At 42.0% G+C, this 25,104-nt stretch overlaps 1 protein-coding gene across 1 annotated transcript in view; it reads left to right on the forward strand.

Moving 5' to 3' along the window:
• The window catches only part of coro7 (coronin 7), a 252,581-nt gene that overhangs the window by 215,884 nt on the left and 11,593 nt on the right, over positions 1–25,104 (forward strand). Inside the window, exons 10-17 of the mRNA XM_071394783.1 lie at positions 17,695–17,749; positions 17,871–17,928; positions 18,070–18,215; positions 18,451–18,546; positions 19,773–19,880; positions 21,188–21,344; positions 22,165–22,340; positions 22,725–22,920. Of these exons, the coding sequence (XP_071250884.1) occupies positions 17,695–17,749; positions 17,871–17,928; positions 18,070–18,215; positions 18,451–18,546; positions 19,773–19,880; positions 21,188–21,344; positions 22,165–22,340; positions 22,725–22,920 (992 nt within the window). The remainder of the gene's footprint in view (positions 1–17,694; positions 17,750–17,870; positions 17,929–18,069; positions 18,216–18,450; positions 18,547–19,772; positions 19,881–21,187; positions 21,345–22,164; positions 22,341–22,724; positions 22,921–25,104) is intronic.

Consider the following 25,104-nt stretch of genomic DNA (forward strand, 5'->3'; position numbering starts at 1 on the left):
ACCTCTACCTCTCCCCCCATCCACCTCCACCTCTACCTCTCCCCCATGTATTTTATCTACCTGTCCCTCTGTCTGACTGTCCCCTCTTTTTTCTCTTCCCTCTATCTGCTGTACTCTCCTCATTCAGACTCTATCTGCTGTACTCTCCTCATTCAGACTCTATCTACTGTACTCTCCTCATTCAGACTCTATCTGCTGTACTCTCCTCATTCAGACTCTATCTGCTGTACTCTCCTCATTCAGACTCTATCTGCTGTACTCTCCTCATTCAGACTCTATCTACTGTACTCTCCTCATTCAGACTCTATCTACTGTACTCTCCTCATTCAGACTCTATCTACTGTACTCTCCTCATTCAGACTCTATCTGCTGTACTCTCCTCATTCAGACTCTATCTGCTGTACTCTCCTCATTCAGACTCTATCTGCTGTACTCTCCTCATTCAGACTATATCTACTGTACTCTCCTCATTCAGACTCTATCTACTGTACTCTCCTCATTCAGACTCTATCTACTGTACTCTCCTCATTCAGACTCTATCTACTGTACTCTCCTCATTCAGACTCTATCTGCTGTACTCTCCTCATTCAGACTCTATCTGCTGTACTCTCCTCATTCAGACTCTATCTACTGTACTCTCCTCATTCAGACTCTATCTGCTGTACTCTCCTCATTCAGACTCATATCATCATCTATCTGGGCTGAGGTTAAACACACACTCACTGACAGTATGAACACACACGTACTTGCAGTACACACACTCACACAAACTCTCTCTCTATCTCCACACATAACGTCGTCCTATCTAGTGGTGCTGAAGGTTCCTGTCATGTGTGGAAGGTCATTTGAAGGCTGTAAGGTTGTTCTAGCTCTCTGGAGGAGCGATGAGGTGGTGGCTAAGCTGAAGAGGGGTTTCTCCTCCTTTCTCCCTCTGTTTTCTCTCATCTCTGATCAACTGGAAGCAGTGCTGACAGACTGAAGCCATGGGGATTTTTCTCTAACACCAGTGGATCTGTTGAACTTGTGTGGGAGGGGTGGAGTGTGTGATGTGTGTGTGGTTCGTCTTTGGGGGGGTGATTGTAGGTCAGAAAGATAAACTTTAGACCCAAGATGGAAGCAGATGTCTTTTGCCTCAGAATGGGTTTTAATGTTGAGGTGATTGCCCAGCACCTGCTAAACCATCTCTCTCTCTCTCTCTTTATTTGTCTTGGTGAGCTCTCCCATTCTTTCCTGTGGGGGAATTATTTGGCCGTTGAGTTGGAATCACAGATCCATTTGTGAATCTTAGTTTTCTCCCTAATGTTTTAATGTTATCCAGTTAGGTTGAAGTACAGTGAATTCGGAAAGTATTCAGACCCCTTCGCTTTTTCCACATTTTGTTACGTTACAGCCTTATTGTAAAATGTATTAAATATATTTTTTACATCAATCTACACACAATACCGCATAATGACAAAGCAAAAACAGTTTAATTGTTGTTGTTTTTTAAAAACATTTTAGCAAAACCAGAAATACCTTACTTACATAAGTATTCAGACCCTTTACTATGAGACTCAATTGAGCTCAGGTGCATCCTGTTTCCATTGATCATTCTTGAGATGTTTCTACAACTTGATTGGAGTCCACCTGTGGTATATTCAATTGATTGGACCTGATTTGGAAAGGCACACACCTGTCTATATAAGGTCCCACAGTTGACAGTGCATGTCAGAGCAAAAAACTTTTTGGGGGAGGTGACCAAGAACCCGATGGTCATTCTGACAGAGCTCCAGAGTTCCTCTGTGGAGATGGGAGAACATTCCAGAAGGACAACCATCTCTGCAGCACTCCACCAATCAGGCCTTTATGGTAGAGTGGACAGACAGAAGCCACTCCTCAGTGAAAGGCACATGACAGCCCACCTGGAGTTTGCCAAAAGGCACCTTAAGGACTCTCAGACCATGAGAAACAAGATTCTCTGGTCTGATGAAACCAAGATTGAACTCTTTGGCCTGAATGCCAAGCGTCACGTCTGGAGGAAACCTGGCACCATCCGTACAGTAAAGCATGGTGGTGGCAGCATCATGCTGTGGGGATGTTTTTCAGCAGCAGAGAGTGGGAGACTAGTTAGGAAAGAGGCAAAGATGAACGGACCAAAGTACAGAGAGATCCTTGATGAAAACTGCTCCAGAGCGCTCGGGACCTCAGACTAGGGAAAAGGTTCACCTTCCAACAGGACAACGACCCTAAGCACACTGCCAAGACGACGCAGGAGTGGCTTCGGGACAAGTCTCTGAATGTCTTTGAGTGGAAGAAGACTTGAGGCTGTAATCAATGCCGAAGCTGCTTCAACTAAGTACTGAGTACTTATGTAAATGTGATATTTCAGTTTTTTATTTAGAATACATTTTCAAAAATCTTTAAAAACCTGTTTTTGCTTTGTCATTATGGGGTATTGTGTGTAGATTGATGAGGGAACAAAAACATGTCATCCATTTTAGAATAAGGCTGTAACATAACAAAATGTGGGAAAAGTCAAGGGGTCTGAATACTTTCTGAATGCACTGTATGCCACGTCTCAAAGCTCTGTGAGCTCAACATGAACGTAACACCCAGTTAGGTGTAAGGTGCCACGTCTCAAAGCACTGTGAGCTCAACATGAACGTAACACCCAGTTAGGTGTAAGGTGCCACGTCTCAAAGCACTGTGAGCTCAACATGAACGTAACACCCAGTTAGGTGTAAGGTGCCACGTCTCAAAGCTCTGTGAGCTCAACATGAACGTAACACCCAGTTAGGTGTAAGGTGCCACGTCTCAAAGCACTGTGAGCTCAACATGAACGTAACACCCAGTTAGGTGTAAGGTGCCACGTCTCAAAGCACTGTGAGCTCAACATGAACGTAACACCCAATTTCGGTGTAAGGTGCCACGTCTCAAAGCTCTGTGAGCTCAACATGAACGTAACACCCAGTTAGGTGTAAGGTGCCACGTCTCAAAGCACTGTGAGCTCAACATGAACGTAACACCCAGTTAGGTGTAAGGTGCCACGTCTCAAAGCTCTGTGAGCTCAACATGAACGTAACACCCAGTTAGGTGTAAGGTGCCACGTCTCAAAGCACTGTGAGCTCAACATGAACGTAACACCCAGTTAGGTGTAAGGTGCCACGTCTCAAAGCTCTGTGAGCTCAACATGAACGTAACACTCAGTTAGGTGTAAGGTGCCACGTCTCAAAGCTCTGTGAGCTCAACATGAACGTAACACCCAGTTAGGTGTAAGGTGCCACGTCTCAAAGCTCTGTGAGCTCAACATGAACGTAACACCCAGTTAGGTGTAAGGTGCCACGTCTCAAAGCTCTGTGAGCTCAACATGAACGTAACACCCAGTTAGGTGTAAGGTGCCACGTCTCAAAGCACTGTGAGCTCAACATGAACGTAACACCCAGTTAGGTGTAAGGTGCCACGTCTCAAAGCTCTGTGAGCTCAACATGAACGTAACACCCAGTTAGGTGTAAGGTGCCACGTCTCAAAGCTCTGTGAGCTCAACATGAACGTAACACCCAGTTAGGTGTAAGGTGCCACGTCTCAAAGCTCTGTGAGCTCAACATGAACGTAACACCCAGTTAGGTGTAAGGTGCCACATCTCAAAGCTCTGTGAGCTCAACATGAACGTAACACCCAGTTAGGTGTAAGGTGCCACGTCTCAAAGCTCATCCAGTTCAAATTGTATGAAAAAGACGAGTGACTTGTATTTTGTAATTGTGTGTGTGTGTGTGTGTGTGTGTGTTGTCCTGCTCCATTGTCTCCCCCGTCATTAGGTTAAGGGACTAACCTCAGGATAACTGTCTTAGGTCTGATCTGGGGTGGCAGTACTGCACCACGCTCCACCACAGTAGTACGGTGAACACACACACACACACACACACACACACACACACACACACACACACACACACAAGTGGGTAGTCAAACACACACATGCGTATACTCCTCTCTCTCTCTCTCTCTCTCTCTCTCTCTCTCTCTCTCTCTCTCTCTCTCTCTCTCTCTCTCTCTCTCTCTCTCTCTCTCTCTCTCTCTCTCTCTCTCTCTCTCTCTCTCTCTCTCTCTCTCTCTCTCTATAATAATAATTCAAGACAGGACGTAGACGGCGGACGTAAAGGTAACGTAAAGGTAATGGCGGACTGAACGAAGTTATGTAGAGCACCTCAAGATAAAACATAATATTCGAAATATCTGCTAAATTAGACTAAAATATTAGCACTACATAATCTGGTGGGTGATAACCTTCAATCTGGATAATAACACAAAACAAATCCTAAGACTAGAGACATTTATCGACAAATATTACGAAAACAAGCAACACCCAAACATGACGGAGAATAAGACAGGGGAACCGAATCAAAAACGAAAACGTGACTCCTCAACCGACACGGATGATCTAATATTCTCAACACCGGCAATGGTAAAGGTCGAAACCGATCTGTTAAAATCAATAAATGACAAACTGGGTATACTTGAATTAGTTAGTAAAGATATAAAAGAGTTGAAGGCAAGCCTAGAGATGAGTGATGAAAAAGCTGCGGCTTTGGAGAAGGAAACACACGCGCTAAAAGGGACGGTCAATAAGATTGAAACCGAAATGAATGAATTTAAAAAGGAGAACAACGTTCTGAAGGAATGCTTACTGGACATACAAACTAGATCCATGAGAGAGAATTTGGTACTTACAGGTATCCAAGAGAAAGAAGGAGAGGTTCCTGAATCTGTAGTTAGAGAGTTCCTTTTTGCAGCGCTTCAGATACCGCGCGAAGTTATCGATAAGATCCAACTTGAACGTGTACACCGCCTCGGACAGAGAGGGCAGAGGTACGAACGCCCAATCGTTGCCAAATTTGCTTCATTTAAAGATAAAATAATGGTTAAAAGCCTGGGTAAAAGACTTGCTGGGACCAAAATTGGCATGAATGATCAGTTTCCGAAATAAATTGCAGAACGGCGCAAAGTTCTGTATCCAATTTTCAAAGAAAATAGATTAAAAGCGAAACGAGTAGCTCTCGTCGTTGATAAACTATATATTGATAACCAGTTGTTCAGAGACACAAAGATTACTCCATGGTTATTTTAAAAATTACAAAGTTCTCATAGATGAGGAAAATAAACACAATTCAAGCCCGGTTACAGATTGTGACAATACAATACAAAATATAGCTTTTCTATAAATCTTCACATATAACTAATTGAACACAAGCACTATTTCTATATAGTGAAGATAAAAACTAAGTAAACAGAAGGCACAGTATGTGTGGATGGTGTGGTGTGTGTTTATTTTTATTTGTTATGTTTGAAAAGTTGAGTGAGTGAGTAATGAAATAGTTGCATATCCCAGAGCCAGTGTATTGCTGTGGGCCGGGTATGAGAGGGCTTTCAATGTTGTTCAGATGATGGATATACTTTTATAATGAATTACACGTCTTATTTATTTATTGTCCTATCATGGGGAACTACATTTTTAAAATAAATTATATCTAATTATTTATTATCCTATTTTAATGGTACGGTCCATGGCCCTATACCCTAGACACCCACATGAATAGCCCAGATACTAAGGAGAAGTCCCTAACTGTTTTATGTGCATGCTGTATGCGGTCTGTATGCAGCCAAAATGAGGTCAGGGACCAAGAGCAGCACTGCCCCCTCAAGATTCTGAGCCTGCTTGGCAGGGTTGGTCCTGCAAAGCCAAAGCCCCCTAAAGGGAGAGCATAATAAACAAGGAAATTCTCAAAGCTGCTAATGAGAACCTTGATGACCTTGTACCTAGCCGGTGGGGATTCCGGTGGGGTGCCCCCACCCAGGCAGTGGCAGTGCTGGCAACACTAGCTGCAGTAACCCATGGGGAGGGGGTCACACTCGGACATTCAGAGAGGGGGTATATTATTGTGGCCCTGGTGGCACGAAACCAATCGGACTGCATGGAGAGGCTTGGGAACATGGTCAAAATGGATGACCGTATTGTGGGTGTTTCAGGAAGGAGGTGTACATTTGACCTCCATCATCTAGGATGTGACAATGGTAAATAAATCTCTACATTTATGCTCATTTTTTGCGCGGTCTTGCAGGCCTTCTCATGCAGCTGCAACTGCAAGTACATTTGTAAATCATGACCCATCTTGAGTTGGGCTCTGGGATGGTGCAATTGTTGAGAGGGTGAGCTTATGGTTGTGTGGGGGTAAGGGCTGAATGTGTGTGGGTGTATGTGTGTATCCCACAACTGTTGCGAAGGAAGAAGTAAAAGATGTTAGGGACTATAGAGGATGATTCACAGCAATATGTAATAAAAATCGAGGTGAGGGCGATGGAAATGCATTTGGCAATGGATCTGCTTCGGTTCGGTGGATGGTGCTGTGTGCACTTTTGGAAGGATGGATCCCAGTCGGTCCGGGGCTGTGCGATGCGGGGGGTCGGGGGTGGTCTGCCGGGCATTGGGATGACAACCCAACTCGAGATGGGGGCTTTTGGCGGGTGGAATAGTGGGGACCAATTGGAGGTTTGCTTAGTGGAGATGCAAATGTCATGGTACAACTATATAGACACTCAATCATTATGTTACTTTTTAATAGGACGTTTACAAACATATATTTTGATAAAAATAATTGAAAGGTGTGTCTCATTATGGTAAGTGGTGAAATAAGTATAGCCAGTTACAATTGTAATGGCTTAGCAGATAATAAGAAAAGACGATCAGTATTTACCTGGCTAAAAGAGAAGGATTATAATATCTACTGTTTACAGGAAACCCATTCAACAGTTTTAGATGAAGTTTTGTGGAAAAAGAACTGGGGGGGCGAAATATATTTCTCCCATGGGCAAAGAAATTCAAAAGGGGTGATGGTTTTAATTAATAATAACTTTGATCCAAATGTGCAACTTGTCCAAACAGATCCTCAAGGTAGATGGATTATTTTAAATATGTTATTGGACAATAAACATATATGGCTTATTAACCTATACGGACCGAATAATGATGATCCAAGCTTCTTTGACAATATACAGTGGGGAGAACAAGTATTTGATACACTGCCGATTTTGCAGGTTTTCCTACTTACAAAGCATGTAGAGGTCTGTAATTTTTATCATAGTTACACTTCAACTGTGAGAGACGGAATCTAAAACAAAAATCCAGAAAATCACATTGTATGATTTTTAAGTAATTAATTTGCATTTTATTGCATGACATAAGTATTTGATCACCTACCAACCAGTAAGAATTCCGGCTCTCACAGACCTGTTCGTTTTTCTTTAAGAAGCCCTCCTGTTCTCCACTCATTACCTGTATTAACTGCACCTGTTTGAACTCGTTACCTGTATAAAAGACACCTGTCCACACACGCAATCAAACAGACTCAAACCTCTCCACAATGGCCAAGACCAGAGAGCTGTGTAAGGACATCAGGGATAAAATTGTAGACCTGCACAAGGCTAGGATGGACTACAGGACAATAGGCAAGCAGCTTGGTGAGAAGGCAACAACTGTTGGCGCAATTATTAGAAAATGGAAGAAGTTTAAGATGACGGTCAATCGCCCTTGGTCTGGGGCTCCATGCAAGATCTCACCTCGTGGGGCATCAATGATCATGAGGAAGGTGAGGGATCAACCCAGAACTACACGGCAGGACCTGGTCAATGACCTGAAGAGAGCTGGGACCACAGTCTCAAAGAAAACCATTAGTAACACACTACGCCGTCATGGATTAAAATCCTGCAGCACACGCAAGGTCCCCCTGCTCAAGCCAGCGCATGTCCAGGCCCTTCTGAAGTTTGCCAATGACCCTCTGGATGATCCAGAGGAGGAATGGGAGAAGGTCATGTGGTCTGATGAGACAAAAATATAGCTTTTTGGTCTAAACTCCACTCGCCGTGTTTGGAGGAAGAAGAAGGATGAGTACAACCCCAAGAACACCATCTCAACCGTGAAGCATGGAGGTGGAAACATCATTCTTTGGGGATGCTTTTCTGCAAAGGGGACAGGGCGACTGCACCGTATTGAGGGGAGGATGGATGGGGCCATGTATCGCGAGATCTTGGCCAACAACCTCCTTCCCTCAGTAAGAGCATTGAAGATGGGTCGTGGCTGGGTCTTCCAGCATGACAACGACCCGAAACACACAGCCAGGGCAACTAAGGAGTGGCTCCGTAAGAAGCATCTCAAGGTCCTGGAGTGGCCTAGCCAGTCTCCAGACCTGAACCCAATAGAAAATCTTTGGAGGGAGCTGAAAGTCCGTATTGCCCAGCGACAGCCCCCAAACCTGAAGGATCTGGAGAAGGTCTGTATGGAGGAGTGGGCCAAAATCCCTGCTGCAGTGTGTGCAAACCTGGTCAAGAACTACAGGAAATGTATGATCTCTGTAATTGCAAACAAAGGTTTCTGTACCAAATATTAAGTTCTGCTTTTCTGATGTATCAAATACTTATTTCATGCAATAAAATGCAAATTAATTACTTAAAAATCATAGAATGTGATTTTCTGGATATTTGTTTTAGATTCTGTCTCTCACAGTTGAAGTGTACCTATGATAAAAATTACAGACCTCTACATGCTTTGTAAGTAGGAAAACCTGCAAAATCGGCAGTGTATCAAATACTTGTTCTCCCCACTGTATATAAGAATGTATCAACTCTACAAGCAACACTAGACTCTATTATTATAGTGGGAGACTTTAATACGGTCTTAAATACCTCTATGGACCGGAAAGGAAATCACACTACAAACTATCACCCTCAGGCACTTAAGGAAATCAGGAATGTCATGGATATATTGGAATTAGTGGATATATGGAGACTTAAATACCCTGACCTAGTGAGATATACATGGCGGAGGCTTAATCAAGCTAGTCGCCTTGACTACTTTCTTATATCATTCTCTCTGGCACCAAAAGTTAAAAAGTGTTTGATAGGGGACAGAATGCGGTCGGACCATCACATAATTGGCATATATATTACTCTTACAGAATTTCCACGTGGGCGAGGATATTGGAAATTTAATCAAAGCCTACTAGATGATAAATTGTTTAGAACTAGGACAGAAGAATTTATAACTGACTTTTTTAGACATAACATAGGTACAGCAGATCCCCATATTGTATGGGACACTTTTAAGTGTGCCTTTAGAGGCCATGCAATTCAGTACTCATCTATAAAACAAAAGCAATTTCGATCAAAAGAGTCCATATTAACAAAGGAAATTGAAGGACTAACAGTACAGTTAGATAACAATAAAAACGGTACCATAGAGGCACAGAATAAGTTAGAGGAAAAACAAAAAGAAATGGAGGAACTTATTCAAGAAAGATCCAGTGTAATATATTACAAAAATAAAGCTAACTGGATGGAATATGGGGAAAAATGTACCAAATTCTTTTTCAATCTTCAATATAGAAATGCTACCAAAAAAAACGTATTAAAACTTGTTACAAATGATGGAGTCACGCATGATTCACCAAATGATATTTTGAAAGAGGAAGTAAAGTACTTTAAGAATATATTTTCGTTTCAGGCTCCTCCATCTCCACTAACTGAAACTAATTGTATGGATTTTTTCCCTAATAATAATGTAAAATTAACATCTGTACAGAAAGACTCATGTGAAGGCCTAATTACAGAGGAGGAACTACTTGATGCAATTGGGGCCTTTAAGGATGGGAAAACTCCAGGACTGGATGGCATACCAGTGGAAGTATACAAACATTTTTTTTATATACTCAAAGGACCACTATTAGCTTGTTTTAACCACTCCTATATAAATGATAGATTATCAGACACGCAACAAGAAGGTGTGATATCATTATTACTGAAACAGGACCCAAGTGGTATATATAAAGATCCAGTCCATTTAAAAAATTGGAGACCTCTTACACTTCAGTGTTGTGATGCAAAACTCCTAGCAAAATGCTTGGCGCATAGAATAAAAAAAGTTTTGTCAGATATTATTCATCCTAATCAGACAGGTTTTTTACATGGACGATACATTGGAGATAATATAAGGCAAATACTGGAAACAATAGAACACTATGAAATATCGGGGACACCAGGCCTGGTTTTCATAGCTGATTTTGAAAAGGCTTTTGATAAAGTACGACTGGAGTTTATATATAAATGCCTAGAATATTTCAATTTTGGGGAATCTCTTATAAAATGGGTAAAAATTATGTATAGTAACCCTAGGTGTAAAATAGTAAATAATGGCTACATCTCAGAAAGTTTTAAACTATCTAGAGGAGTAAAACAAGGTTGTCCACTATCGGCATATCTATTTATTATTGCCATCGAAATGTTAGCTGTTAAAATTAGATCAAACATTAATATTAAGGGATTAGAAATCCAGGGCCTAAAAACTAAGGTGTCATTGTACGCTGATGATTCATGTTTTCTTTTAAAACCACAACTAGAATCTCTCCACGGCCTCTTAGAGGATCTAGATACATTTGCTATCCTCTCTGGATTAAAACCAAATTATGATAAATGTACCATATTACGTATTGGATCACTAAAAAATACACATTTTACATTGCCATGTAGTTTACCAATTAAATGGTCTGACGGTGATGTGGACATACTCGGTATACAAATCCCAAAAGAAAGAAATGATCTCACTCCAATAAATTTTTATAGAAAGTTAGCAAAAATAGATAAGATCTTGTTACCATGGAAAGGAAAATACCTGTCTATTTGTGGGAAAATCACCCTGATTAACTCTTTAATCATATCACAGTTTACCTATTTGCTTATGGTTTTGCCTACACCTAGTGACCTGCTTTTTAAATTATATGAACAAAAAATATTCAATTTTATTTGGAACGGCAAGCCAGATAAAATTAAAAGGGCCTATTTATATAACGAATATGAATTCGGAGGGCAGAAATTATTAAATATTAAAGCATTAGACCTCTCACTAAAGGCATCAGTCATACAAAAATTATACTTAAATCCAAACTGGTTCTCTAGTAGATTGGTACGAATGTCTCATCCTATGTTCAAGAAGGGCCTTTTTCCCTTTATTCAGATTACACCTGCTCACTTTCGGTTGCTTGAAAAGGAAATAATCTCCAAAATATCTTTATTTTTTAAACAAGCCTTAGAAAGTTGGTTGCAATTTCAGTTTAATCCACCTGAAAGGACGGAACAAATAGTACAACAAATCTTGTGGTTAAATTCAAATATAGTAATTGATAAAAAAACTGTATTTATCGAAGAAATGTTTAAAAAAGGTATAATTTTTGTGAATGATATCATAAATAGGACTGGTGGAGTAATGTCACACATGCAGCTAACACAGACATATGGAAATGTCTGCTCTACCCAAAATTACAACCAATTAATTGCAGCATTACCACAAAAATGGAAGAGGCAGGTGGAAGGGGATAAAAGTAAGGAACTTGTATGTCGGCCTTATATTAAAGAACATAAATGGTTAAAGAAAAGTGTGATAAATAAAAACATATACCAATTTCATTTAAGGACCAAAAAACTTACAGCTGTGCCATATAAATTGCAAAATAGTTGGGAAGAGATTTTCGATGTACCCATTCCATGGCACATGGTTTATGAATTGATACGCAAAACAACGCCGGATTCAAAACTTCGAATTTTTCAATTTAAATTATTGTACAAAATTCTTGCAACTAATAGAATGTTATATATATGGGGGATACAATCTTCTCAGCTCTGTAGATTCTGCTGTGAGGAGGCAGAGTCATTAGACCATTTATTTTGGTATTGTCCGCATGTAGCTCGTTTTTGGTCACAGGTCCAGGAATGGTTGAAGAATTGCAACATTTGCGTAGAACTAACGCTACAGATAGCAATACTGGGGGATTTGAAAAGCCATAGTCAATCAATCAATAATATAATAATTATTTTAGCAAAAATGTTTATTTTTAATTTACAATCCGTGGAAGCTATGAGAATAGGAAGATTCAAATCTTTTGTGAAGCATCACAGCACAGCTGAAAAATATATGGCAAATAAAAATCCGAAATGGATGATGTTGGAAGATAGATGGGAAAGGTTGAGTGGAGCTGAAGGGTGGGACTAATAACAAGATAAACAATGTAGGGCATACGGGATCTGTGAAATGTGTATAGGTGCGGAGCTATTGTGAAATAGCACAGTTACAAGTGGAAATCAAACTGGATGGACAACAGAAATAGAGGAAGGACTAAGAACAAATAAGAGAGAACTATTATAAAGTAGACTGTGTCTGTAAATGTGTATAAGATGTATAAATTGAAGGTAAAAACAGAAATGTTTATCAGTTTACTCCAATTGGGGGATCGGTGGTAGGGTTTGCAGGGAATAATAATAAAGGTATACTCTTTAAAAGAAAGTATGTATGTCTATGTAGGTATGTGTATGTATATATGTGTATATGTATGCATACGTGAATGGATATATATATTTACCCAAAAAAATATGGGGGATTGGAAATGATGCAGACAATTACATTGGAAACAACATTCTTTCCGCAATATTAAGCTGATCCACCCCCCCCAAAAAAAAAAAAAAAAAAAAAAAAAAAAAAAAATACTGAGTACTTATGTAAATGTGATATTTCAGTTTTTTATTTAGAATACATTTTCAAAAATCTTTAAAAACCTGTTTTTGCTTTGTCATTATGGGGTATTGTGTGTAGATTGATGAGGGAACAAAAACATGTCATCCATTTTAGAATAAGGCTGTAACATAACAAAATGTGGGAAAAGTCAAGGGGTCTGAATACTTTCTGAATGCACTGTATGCCACGTCTCAAAGCTCTGTGAGCTCAACATGAACGTAACACCCAGTTAGGTGTAAGGTGCCACGTCTCAAAGCACTGTGAGCTCAACATGAACGTAACACCCAGTTAGGTGTAAGGTGCCACGTCTCAAAGCTCTGTGAGCTCAACATGAACGTAACACCCATCTAGGTGTAAGGTGCCACGTCTCAAAGCACTGTGAGCTCAACATGAACGTAACACCCAGTTAGGTGTAAGGTGCCACGTCTCAAAGCACTGTGAGCTCAACATGAACGTAACACCCAGTTAGGTGTAAGGTGCCACGTCTCAAAGCTCTGTGAGCTCAACATGAACGTAACACCCAGTTAGGTGTAAGGTGCCACGTCTCAAAGCACTGTGAGCTCAACATGAACGTAACACCCAGTTAGGTGTAAGGTGCCACGTCTCAAAGCTCTGTGAGCTCAACATGAACGTAACACCCAGTTAGGTGTAAGGTGCCACGTCTCAAAGCACTGTGAGCTCAACATGAACGTAACACCCAGTTAGGTGTAAGGTGCCACGTCTCAAAGCTCTGTGAGCTCAACATGAACGTAACACCCAGTTAGGTGTAAGGTGCCACGTCTCAAAGCTCTGTGAGCTCAACATGAACGTAACACCCAGTTAGGTGTAAGGTGCCACGTCTCAAAGCACTGTGAGCTCAACATGAACGTAACACCCAGTTAGGTGTAAGGTGCCACGTCTCAAAGCTCTGTGAGCTCAACATGAACGTAACACCCAGTTAGGTGTAAGGTGCCACGTCTCAAAGCTCTGTGAGCTCAACATGAACGTAACACCCAGTTAGGTGTAAGGTGCCACGTCTCAAAGCTCTGTGAGCTCAACATGAACGTAACACCCAGTTAGGTGTAAGGTGCCACGTCTCAAAGCTCTGTGAGCTCAACATGAACGTAACACCCAGTTAGGTGTAAGGTGCCACGTCTCAAAGCTCATCCAGTTCAAATTGTATGAAAAAGACGAGTGACTTGTATTTTGTAATTGTGTGTGTGTGTGTGTGTGTGTTGTCCTGCTCCATTGTCTCCCCCGTCATTAGGTTAAGGGACTAACCTCAGGATAACTGTCTTAGGTCTGATCTGGGGTGGCAGTACTGCACCACGCTCCACCACAGTAGTACGGTGAACACACACACACACACACACACACACACACACACACACACACACACACACACACACAAGTGGGTAGTCAAACACACACATGCGTATACTCCTCTCTCTCTCTCTCTCTCTCTCTCTCTCTCTCTCTCTCTCTCTCTCTCTCTCTCTCTCTCTCTCTCTCTCTCTCTCTCTCTCTCTCTCTCTCTCTCTCTCTCTCTCTCTCTCTCTCACTCACACTCACACTCACACTCACACTCACACTCTCACACACACACACACACAGACTGTTCTGTCTGTCTGCTACTGCACAGAAAGCGGTACCAATGCACCAAGTGTGGAACCAACAGGACCCTGTACAGCGTCCACCCCCAAGTCATAAGACTGTTAAATAATGAACCAAATAGCTACCCAGAATATCAGCATTGACCCTTTTTACACTCTTTGACTCATCACATACGCTGCTGCTACTGTCTATTATCTATCCTGTGGCCTCGTCACTTTATTCCTAGTTATATATGAATGGTGTCACGTGATCGATGGCTTTGTTCATTCACATATACAGTCATTGGTCTGGGTGGACCCCCGTGTCTGTGTGTGTGTGTGTGTGTGGGAAAATGCACTCCAGTCCCAGTGCTGTGGAGCGTGACCACTGTAGAAAACAGCATCAATGATCTGTGATAAGGCCAGAACTCCATTATTCAGCTATGTGATTGGTGTAAGTTTCTCCTATGGGATAGTGTGAGAAAACACAAGATAAACATACAGAGATAAGAGAATGAGAGAAAGGGCCATTTGCAGACATAACTGTTGTTGCACCTATTGGAGACATAGAGGAGGATGAGGGAGGGAGGGAGAGGTGGACGGGACAAGGGAGGGAGGGAGGGAGGGAGGGAGAGGTGGACGGGACAAGGGGGTGTGGGAATGGAGGGAGGGAGGGAGGGAGACGTGGACGGGACAAGGGGGTGTGGGAATGGAGGGAGGGAGGGGGGTGTGGGAATGGAGGGAGGGAGGGAGAGGTGGACGGGACAAGGGGGTGTGGGAATGGAGGGAGGGAGGGAGACGTGGATGGGACAAGGGGGTGTGGGAATGGAGGGAGAGAGAGAGGTGGACGGGACAAGGGGGTGTGGGAATGGAGGGAGGGAGGGAGAGGTGGATGGGACAAGGGGGTGTGGGAATGGAGGGAGGGAGGGAGAGGTGGATGGGACAAGGGGGTGTGGGAATGGAGGGAGGGAGGGAGAGGTGGATGGGACAAGGGGGTGTGGGAATGGAGGGAGGGAGAGAGGTGGACGGGACAAGGGGGTGTGGGAATGGAGGGGCTCCCTGTGGACTGACTTGGACATGGGAACACAGAGAGGCACTAAGGAAGCGTGGCCGCCCCTCACTGACTTCACAGGGCTGGGTAGAGAGATGGAGGGGTTCAGTCCAATCTGCAGGAGTGTGAGAGAAAGAGAGCGTGTGTGTGTGTGAGAGATAGAGAGATGTGTGTGTGAGAGAGAGGGAGATGGAAATAGGGGGTAGCGGGGCCCCTATTCAGTTCCTTTTACATCAGAAACAACCAAAACACCTTGGTTTGAACAAGGGACCAATCACAGCACTTTCCCAGAAGTCAGTCAGTACAGCATGTCCTTGTTCTCATTCAGCTTCTCAGAGTTCAACTCTGGATGTCTATTTGCTGTGTGCTTTGGGTTACACACAGACACACACACAGACACAGACACACACACAGACAGTTCCATGTCCCTATAGAGTCAGTGGTAGCAGGGAGAACACTCAGTCTAGTCCAGTCTGTCGTTAGATTCATATTTATACATCATGACATCACCACTCACTCTGGTTGATCTGTGTGTGTGTGTGTGTGTGCGTGTGACGTTCAGCCATAGAATGGGCCTGATTGACCAGCCAGTTGTGTTCAGTGGGGCACAGCGGTGTGGAACGTTCAGATAAATATAGATATAGAACATCGAACAGATATTCTGAAAGGTCTGCATTTTTATCAGACCCTCCCCTCCACCTCTTCCTCACTAACAACAACCATCCCTCCCTCTATCACGGTCTGTCTGTCCTCCTTTGTTTCTCTGTCTCTGACCATGATGCCTAGCTCTGTCATTCTCACGGAGGGACTGTCTGTGATGTGAAGCTGTGACCTCACACACCACTTCCCTTCTGACTCTATTACAGGAAGTACCCTGGACACTACTCTGAATGTGGACTGTACTGTGTGTGTGTGTGTGTGTGTGTGTGTGTGTGTGTGTGTGTGTGTGTGTGTGTGTGTGTGTGTGTGTGTGTGTGTGTGTGTGTGTGTGTGTGTGTGTGTGTGTGTGTGTGTGTGTGTAGAATTTTTGCACTCAATTTGTAGTTTAATGCCAGAAATGTTTTTGTTGTGATTAATATGTTGTTATTCTTTGTAATGACCAGCTAATTAGCCAAATATATATATAGTAACATATTGCTGAGGGAGGATATCTGCAGTGCAAGTTAAGGTTGATAGTACTGAACTACTACATGTAACATTTCTCCTATGAGTGGTGTGTTTCCCATCTAGTGGTTGGTGGTTGAAACTACAGTAAACTGGCCTGTTGGTTTTTGTGATTGATTCAAATTGTTTTGCAACTTGTTGAAAATCTTCTCTCTCTTTGTCTCTTTTCCCCTCTTCTCTCTCTCCTCCCCCTCCTCTCTCTCTCCTCCCCCTGTCCTCCCCCTCCCCCTCTCACTCTCTCTCTTCCCCCTCCTCTCTCTCTCTCCTCTACTCCCTCTTCCCTCTACTCTCTCTTTCCTCCCTCTACACTCTCTCTTTCCTCTCTCTCTCCTCCCTCTACTCTCTCTCATCTCCCCCTCATCTTCCTCTCTTCTCCCCCTCCTCCCCCCCCCCTCTCTCTCCCCTCTACTCCCTCTACTCTCTCTCTCCTCCCTCTACTCTCTCTCATCTCCCCCTCCCCCTCATGTTTTTCTCTTCTCCCCCTCCTCTCTCTTCCCCCTCCTCTCTCTCTCCTCCCTCTGCTCTCTCTCCTCTCTCCTCCCTCTGCTCTCTCTCCTCTCTCCTCCCTCCCTCTCCTCCCTCTACTCTCTCTCCTCTCTCCTCCCTCCCTCTCCTCCCTCTGCTCTCTCTCCTCTCTCCTCCCTCCCTCTCCTCCCTCTACTCTCTCTCCTCTCTCCTCTCTCCTCCCTCTGCTCTCTCTCCTCCCTCTGCTCTCTCTCCTCTCTCCTCCCTCCCTCTCCTCCCTCTCCTCTCTCCTCCCTCCCTCTCCTCCCTCTACTCTCTCTCCTCTCTCCTCCCTCCCTCTCCTCCCTCTGCTCTCTCTCCTCTCTCCTCCCTCCCTCTCCTCCCTCTACTCTCTCTCCTCTCTCCTCCCCCCCTCTGCTCTCTCTCCTCTCTCCTCCCTCCCTCTCCTCCCTCTACTCTCTCTCCTCTCTCCTCCCTCTCTCTCCTCCCTCTGCTCTCTCTCCTCTCTCCTCCCTCCCTCTCCTCCCTCTACTCTCTCTACTCTCTCCTCCCTCCCTCTCCTCCCTCTGCTCTCTCTCCTCTCTCCTCCCTCCCTCTCCTCCCTCTACTCTCTCTCCTCTCTCCTCCCTCCCTCTCCTCCCTCTGCTCTCTCTCCTCCCTCTCTCTCCTCCCTCTGCTCTCTCTCCTCTCTCCTCCCTCCCTCTCCTCCCTCTGCTCTCTCTCCTCTCTCCTCCCTCCCTCTACTCTCTCTCTCCTCCCTCTGCTCTCTCTCCTCTCTCCTCCCTCCCTCTCCTCCCTCTATTCTCTCTCCTCCCTCTACTCCCTCTCCATCTTCCCCCCCTATTCTCCTTTCTCAGGACCCTGATGCCTTTATTTGACCCTGACTCAGGCCTCCTCACAGTATCTGGGATGGTAAGATGTAGTTTGTTGTCTCCCTTAACAGATAGGATGAAGGCAGCTGGCCTCATGTCATCTTTTACTATTATCTTCCTCAGTAAATACACTCCTGTCTGCTTCGTTCTCTCTTCCATAGGGAGATAGTGTCATTGACTGCTTCGAGGTGTCTGCCACTGAACCATTCCTTTCCCAAGGTAAGGACAGATCATAAGTGGTTGTTCATTTTCCAATACTGTCCTCCTACCTCTCCCACTCCCTCTCTCACACACCCAGGTCTGTCCTCTACTCTCTCCTTCTTTCTCCCTCGTATTCTCTCCTCCTCTCTTTCTCTCCAGTGAGCCACTGTCTGACGGAGGCCCCAACGCGAGGCGTTGCCATGGTACCCAAGCTGGCATTGGACGTCCTGTCCTGTGAGGTCATGCGGGTCCTGCAGCTGACGGACAGCTTCATCGTGCCAATCAACTACCACGTGCCGCGCAAGGTCCAGTATCTCTCAGGCTACTGTAACGGCAGATCCATCTGTCATTTTGATGCCATGGCAACAGTTGTTTCCCTGTACTTGTTTATAAACTGATGGGGGGGGGGGGGACTTGGCAATAGTGTCTTTGTCGTCACTGAGGAAAATAAAGTTATGGAATGAGCAACCATTCAACAGGCAGCAAGCCTTTATGTCTTCCATTTTAGAGTATGTCTGCTTTTGTGTGTCTCTAATTCAGTCAGGACAGGAGTTCCATGCAGACCTGTACCCAGACACCTTGGGCCGGACCGCAGCCATGTCAGCTGCAGAGTGGTGGAAAGGTGGCGAGAAACAGGTACCACCATCACTCTACACAATATAACTATAATCTGTATTCTAACTTGGATGTACCACCATCACTCTACACAATATAACTATAATCTGTATTCTAACTTGGATGTACCATCACTCTACACAATATAACTATAATCTGTATTCTAACTTGGATGTACCACCATCACTCTACACAATATAACTATAATCTGTATTCTTACTTGGATGTACCACCATCACTCTACACAATATAACTATAATCTGTATTCTAACTTGGATGTACCACCATCACTCTACACAATATAACTCTGATCTGTATTCTAACTTGGATGTAACACTACACAATATAACTCTGATCTGTATTCTAACTTGGATGTAACACCATCACTCTACACAATATAACTATAATCTGTATTCTAACTTGGATGTACCACCATCACTCTACACAATATAACTATAATCTGTATTCTAACTTGGATGTACCACCATCACTCTACACAATATAACTATAATCTGTATTCTAACTTGGATGTACCACCATCACTCTACACAATATAACTATAATCTGTATTCTAACTTGGATGTACCACCATCACTCTACACAATATAACTCTGATCTGTATTCTAACTTGGATGTACCATCACTCTACACAATATAACTATAATCTGTATTCTAACTTGGATGTACCACCATCACTCTACACAATATAACTATAATCTGTATTCTAACTTGGATGTACCACCACACTACACAATATAACTATAATCTGTATTCTAACTTGGATGTACCATCACTCTACACAATATAACTATAATCTGTATTCTAACTTGGATGTACCACCACACTACACAATATAACTATAATCTGTATTCTAACTTGGATGTACCACCACACTACACAATATAACTATAATCTGTATTCTAACTTGGATGTACCACCATCACACTACACAATATAACTATAATCTGTATTCTAACTTGGATGTACCATCACTCTACACAATATAACTATAATCTGTATTCTAACTTGGATGTACCACCATCACACTACACAATATAACTATAATCTGTATTCTAACTTGGATGTACCACCACACTACACAATATAACTATAATCTGTATTCTAACTTGGATACAATGTACATACAGTACCAATAGAAGTGCTTGGTTTTTTGGCACGGTTTGTACTTCAGGACCAAGCAATAGCCTGCTGTTCTCTTAAACATCCAATCATGGGCGTCTTCTCAGGTTGAGAAGGTCAGTGTCAACCCATCCAATCGTCAGAAGCCTAACAACGCTAAGCCAGCCAATCAGACGCCTGCTAAGAAAGAGCTGCCCAGTGGGAAGAGCAAAGAGGTGAGAGTCCAGCATCATCCGTTCTCCTCCTCTATGGGTCATTTTCATTTCTCTTTTGGCTCTCTCCGTTCCCTCATTCCCTCCATTCCCTCCGTTCCCTAATTCCCTCCATTCCCTCATTCCCTCCATTCCCTCATTCCCTCCATTTCCTCGTTCCCTAATTCCCTCCGTTCCCTCATTCCCTCCGTTCCCTCCATTCCCTCGTTCCCTCTGCTAGCAACTACCTTTTTATTGTATTTTTAATACAAATGGAATTTGGATTTTGTTTATTTTCTCTCAAATTGTTGCATCGGGCCACACATACAGTATTGATTGAATATCTTGGATTAACCTGTGAGTATCTAAAGTCTGTAGATTAAAGTAGTCTGTAAACCTGTGAGTATCTAAAGTCTGTAGATTAAAGTAGTCTGTATACCTGTGAGTATCTAAAGTCTGTAGATTAAAGTAGTCTGTAAAACTGTGAGTATCTAAAGTCTGTAGATTAAAGTAGTCTGTAAAACTGTGAGTATCTAAAGTCTGTAGATTAAAGTAGTCTGTATACCTGTGAGTATCTAAAGTCTGTAGATTAAAGTAGTCTGTAAACCTTTGAGTATCTAAAGTCTGTAGATTAAAGTAGTCTGTATACCTGTGAGTATCTAAAGTCTGTAGATTAAAGTAGTCTGTAAACCTGTGAGTATCTAAAGTCTGTAGATTAAAGTAGTCTGTAAAACTGTGAGTATCTAAAGTCTGTAGATTAAAGTAGTCTGTAAAACTGTGAGTATCTAAAGTCTGTAGATTAAAGTAGTCTGTATACCTGTGAGTATCTAAAGTCTGTAGATTAAAGTAGTCTGTAAACCTGTGAGTATCTAAAGTCTGTAGATGAAACTAGTCTGTAAACTGGTGAGTATCTTTGGATAAAGACATCTGGTTTAGTGACCATATTATTATTATTCCTTCTCTCTAGAAAGTATTTTATATTAATCAGACCATATACACTATATTGGATATATACACTGGGTGATTCGGCCCTGTTGCTGATTGGCTGAAAGCCGTGGTATATCAGACCATATACCACTGGTATGACAAAACATTTATTTTTACTGGTCTAATTACGTTGGTAACCAATTTATTATAGCAATAAGGCACCTCGGGGGTTTGTGATATATTGCCAATATACCACGGCTAAGGGCTGTATCCAGGCACTCCGCGTTGTGTTGTGCGTAAGAAAAGCCCTTAGCAGTGGTATATTGGCCATATACCACACCCCCCCGGGCCGTATTGTTTAATTATATGATTGTATATGTATTGCTGTTGTTCGTCCTCTCCAGGAGGCTCCAGTGCGAGGCTGCTCCACCTCCAGCAGTCCCCTGAGCTCCACCAGCAGCAGTGCTGCCCCGTCCCGCTCCCCCTCCTCCACCTCTGGCCTCTCCTCAGGCTTCCTCCCCAGCCCCAGCCAGAGTGCCAAAGCCATCAGCAGCATGTTGGGTAAGGCTGTTTGGGAAACAGTAGCAGTGCTCCATCTCACACACACACACACATATACGTGAATACACACACACACCACACATACGCACACACACATCCTTACCCATCAGCAACATGTTGAGTAAGGCTGTTTTGGGAAACTGTAGTGGTACTACATTACCCACAATGCTCTGTGTTACATATCCGGTTATGGTATTAGGAAGTATGTTATGTAAGATTTGACAGTGTCAGTCTCAATGCTAGGTAAGGCTCTCTCTCTCTCATCTCTCATCTCATTTCCTAACCTTGTCATTATCTTATTATAATGTCATGCTGACTGTTGGTTTGAGCTGTATTTACAACTGAACTGTGAGAGATATAGAGAGTTGGTGGTTTGGACTAATCTGAACCTGTCTGACGATCCAATCCTACACACTGCTAGCATATCAAGACAGTACAAACAGATCTGGGACCAGGCACACTGCCAGTATCCTCTGTCTGATGTAGCCTGTTACCATTCTAAATGTGCTGTAACCAACTTGTTTGTTAACCGTACAAGAGTTTGGGACTAGGTTACTAATAATGTACCTGGGTTGTGTTCATTGGGCACTGTGTAACAAAATATTTTGCAACAGAAAACTAAAACAAACATTTCTTATTGGACCAGGTACATCATTGTAAATCATTTCTTCAGGTTGGTGCCTAATGAACAAGACCCAGGTTACAAATAATGTAGCTAAGGTCTAAAATCACCCTGCTCGCCTCCTCTAACCTCCCTCCCTCTCCTCCTCCACCCTCTCCTTCCCCTCCCTCTCTCTCCCTCCCTCTCCTCCTCCCCCAGGTCCCAGCAGTAAGTTTCGTCACCTGCAGGGTGCAGTGCTCCACAGAGACACCCACTTCACCAACCTGAAGGGGCTCAACCTCACCACGCCCGGGGAGTGTGATGGCTTCTGTGCCAACCGCCATCGCGTGGCCGTGCCCCTCGCCACCGCCGGGGGTCAGATCGCCATCTTTGAGGTACTTCCACACTTAGAAAATGGAAGATAATGTGTCTTTATCCGAAATATTGTGGTATTCTTTTAGTTATTTTTATTTGTCCTTATATATATCTTTTTTAAGTGAGCCCTGGCCAAGAAAGCAGAATTCTGCTAAAGTGAGGGTGTTTTATGGCTGCGTCATCTTATTAGTTGGAGGGGAGTAGACAGCGCCTCAACTAACATGAAATAATATGCAGCCGCTACAGAATTACATATACAGTACAATGTCATCAAATAATAGGAATGAATAGTATAAATAGTCATTTAGGATTTCTGCGGGTGCCACCATATTAGACCAAAGATGTGGCTTTATTGGTTCACACATTAAAGAAAGAGGGATGTATCTCACTGCCCCCCTCCTCAGTTGTCTCAGGCTGGGAAGCTAGCGGACACGGGCCTGCCCACCATCCAGAACTCTGTCAACGTGGCTGACTTCTCCTGGGACCCCTTCAACAGTCACAGGCTGGTGGTGGCGGGCGACGATGCTAAGATCCGTGTGTGGCAGGTGCCCGAGGGGGGTCTGACAGAGACCCTGACTGAGCCAGAGACCATCCTGCAGGGTAAGACACACTCCACAGGGGCCTGGAGCCCAATTTAAGTTCAATTAAAGTAGAATTGAATTAAATGAAGTTAGACTCAGAGCTGGGGCGTTTGGGGTCCAATGTGAAATATCTGAACATGTAGATGTGTGAGTGAATGTAGACACATATGTATCAGTACTCTATCCTTCATTCAATGAGTGACAGAAATTAAAGGAACAGGATACCGGTATGCAATTTGCTACAGTGCGTCTTATTATCCTTATATATAGCCTTATACTGTCTTATTATCCTTATATATAGCCTTATACTGTCTTATTATCCTTATATATAGCCTTATACTGTCTTATTATCCTTATATATAGCCTTATACTGTCTTATTATCCTTATATATAGCCTGTTACTGTCTTATTATCCTTATATATAGCCTGTTACTGTCTTATTATCCTTATATATAGCCTGTTACTGTCTTATTATCCTTATATATAGCCTTATACTGTCTTATTATCCTTATATATAGCCTTATACTGTCTTATTATCCTTATATATAGCCTTATACTGTCTTATTATCCTTATATATAGCCTTATACTGTCTTATTATCCTTATATATAGCCTGTTACTGTCTTATTATCCTTATATATAGCCTTATACTGTCTTATTATCCTTATATATAGCCTTATACTGTCTTATTATCCTTATATATAGCCTGTTACTGTCTTATTATCCTTATATATAGCCTTATACTGTCTTATTATCCTTATATATAGCCTTATACTGTCTTATTATCCTTATATATAGCCTTATACTGTCTTATTATCCTTATATATAGCCTGTTACTGTCTTATTATCCTTATATATAGCCTTATACTGTCTTATTATCCTTATATATAGCCTTATACTGTCTTATTATCCTTATATATAGCCTGTTACTGTCTTATTATCCTTATATATAGCCTTATACTGTCTTATTATCCTTATATATAGCCTTATACTGTCTTATTATCCTTATATATAGCCTTATACTGTCTTATTATCCTTATATATAGCCTGTTACTGTCTTATTATCCTTATATATAGCCTTATACTGTCTTATTATCCTTATATATAGCCTTATACTGTCTTATTATCCTTATATATAGCCTTATACTGTCTTATTATCCTTATATATAGCCTTATACTGTCTTATTATCCTTATATATAGCCTTATACTGTCTTATTATCCTTATATATAGCCTTATACTGTCTTATTATCCTTATATATAGCCTTATACTGTCTTATTATCCTTATATATAGCCTGTTACTGTCTTATTATCCTTATATATAGCCTTATACTGTCTTATTATCCTTATATATAGCCTTATACTGTCTTATTATCCTTATATATAGCCTTATACTGTCTTATTATCCTTATATATAGCCTTATACTGTCTTATTATCCTTATATATAGCCTTATACTGTCTTATTATCCTTATATATAGCCTGTTACTGTCTTATTATCCTTATATATAGCCTGTTACTGTCTTATTATCCTTATATATAGCCTGTTACTGTCTTATTATCCTTATATATAGCCTTATACTGTCTTATTATCCTTATATATAGCCTTATACTGTCTTATTATCCTTATATATAGCCTGTTACTGTCTTATTATCCTTATATATAGCCTGTTACTGTCTTATTATCCTTATATATAGCCTTATACTGTCTTATTATCCTTATATATAGCCTTATACTGTCTTATTATCCTTATATATAGCCTGTTACTGTCTTATTATCCTTATATATAGCCTTATACTGTCTTATTATCCTTATATATAGCCTTATACTGTCTTATTATCCTTATATATAGCCTGTTACTGTCTTATTATCCTTATATATAGCCTGTTACTGTCTTATTATCCTTATATATAGCCTTATACTGTCTTATTATCCTTATATATAGCATTATACTGTCTTATTATCCTTATATATAGCCTTATACTGTCTTATTATCCTTATATATAGCCTGTTACTGTCTTATTATCCTTATATATAGCCTGTTACTGTCTTATTATCCTTATATATAGCCTTATACTGTCTTATTATCCTTATATATAGCCTGTTACTGTCTTATTATCCTTATATATAGCCTTATACTGTCTTATTATCCTTATATATAGCCTGTTACTGTCTTATTATCCTTATATATAGCCTGTTACTGT

The sequence above is a fragment of the Salvelinus alpinus genome, chromosome 1 (assembly GCF_045679555.1).
Source record: "Salvelinus alpinus chromosome 1, SLU_Salpinus.1, whole genome shotgun sequence".
NCBI classification, from domain to species: domain Eukaryota; kingdom Metazoa; phylum Chordata; class Actinopteri; order Salmoniformes; family Salmonidae; genus Salvelinus; species Salvelinus alpinus.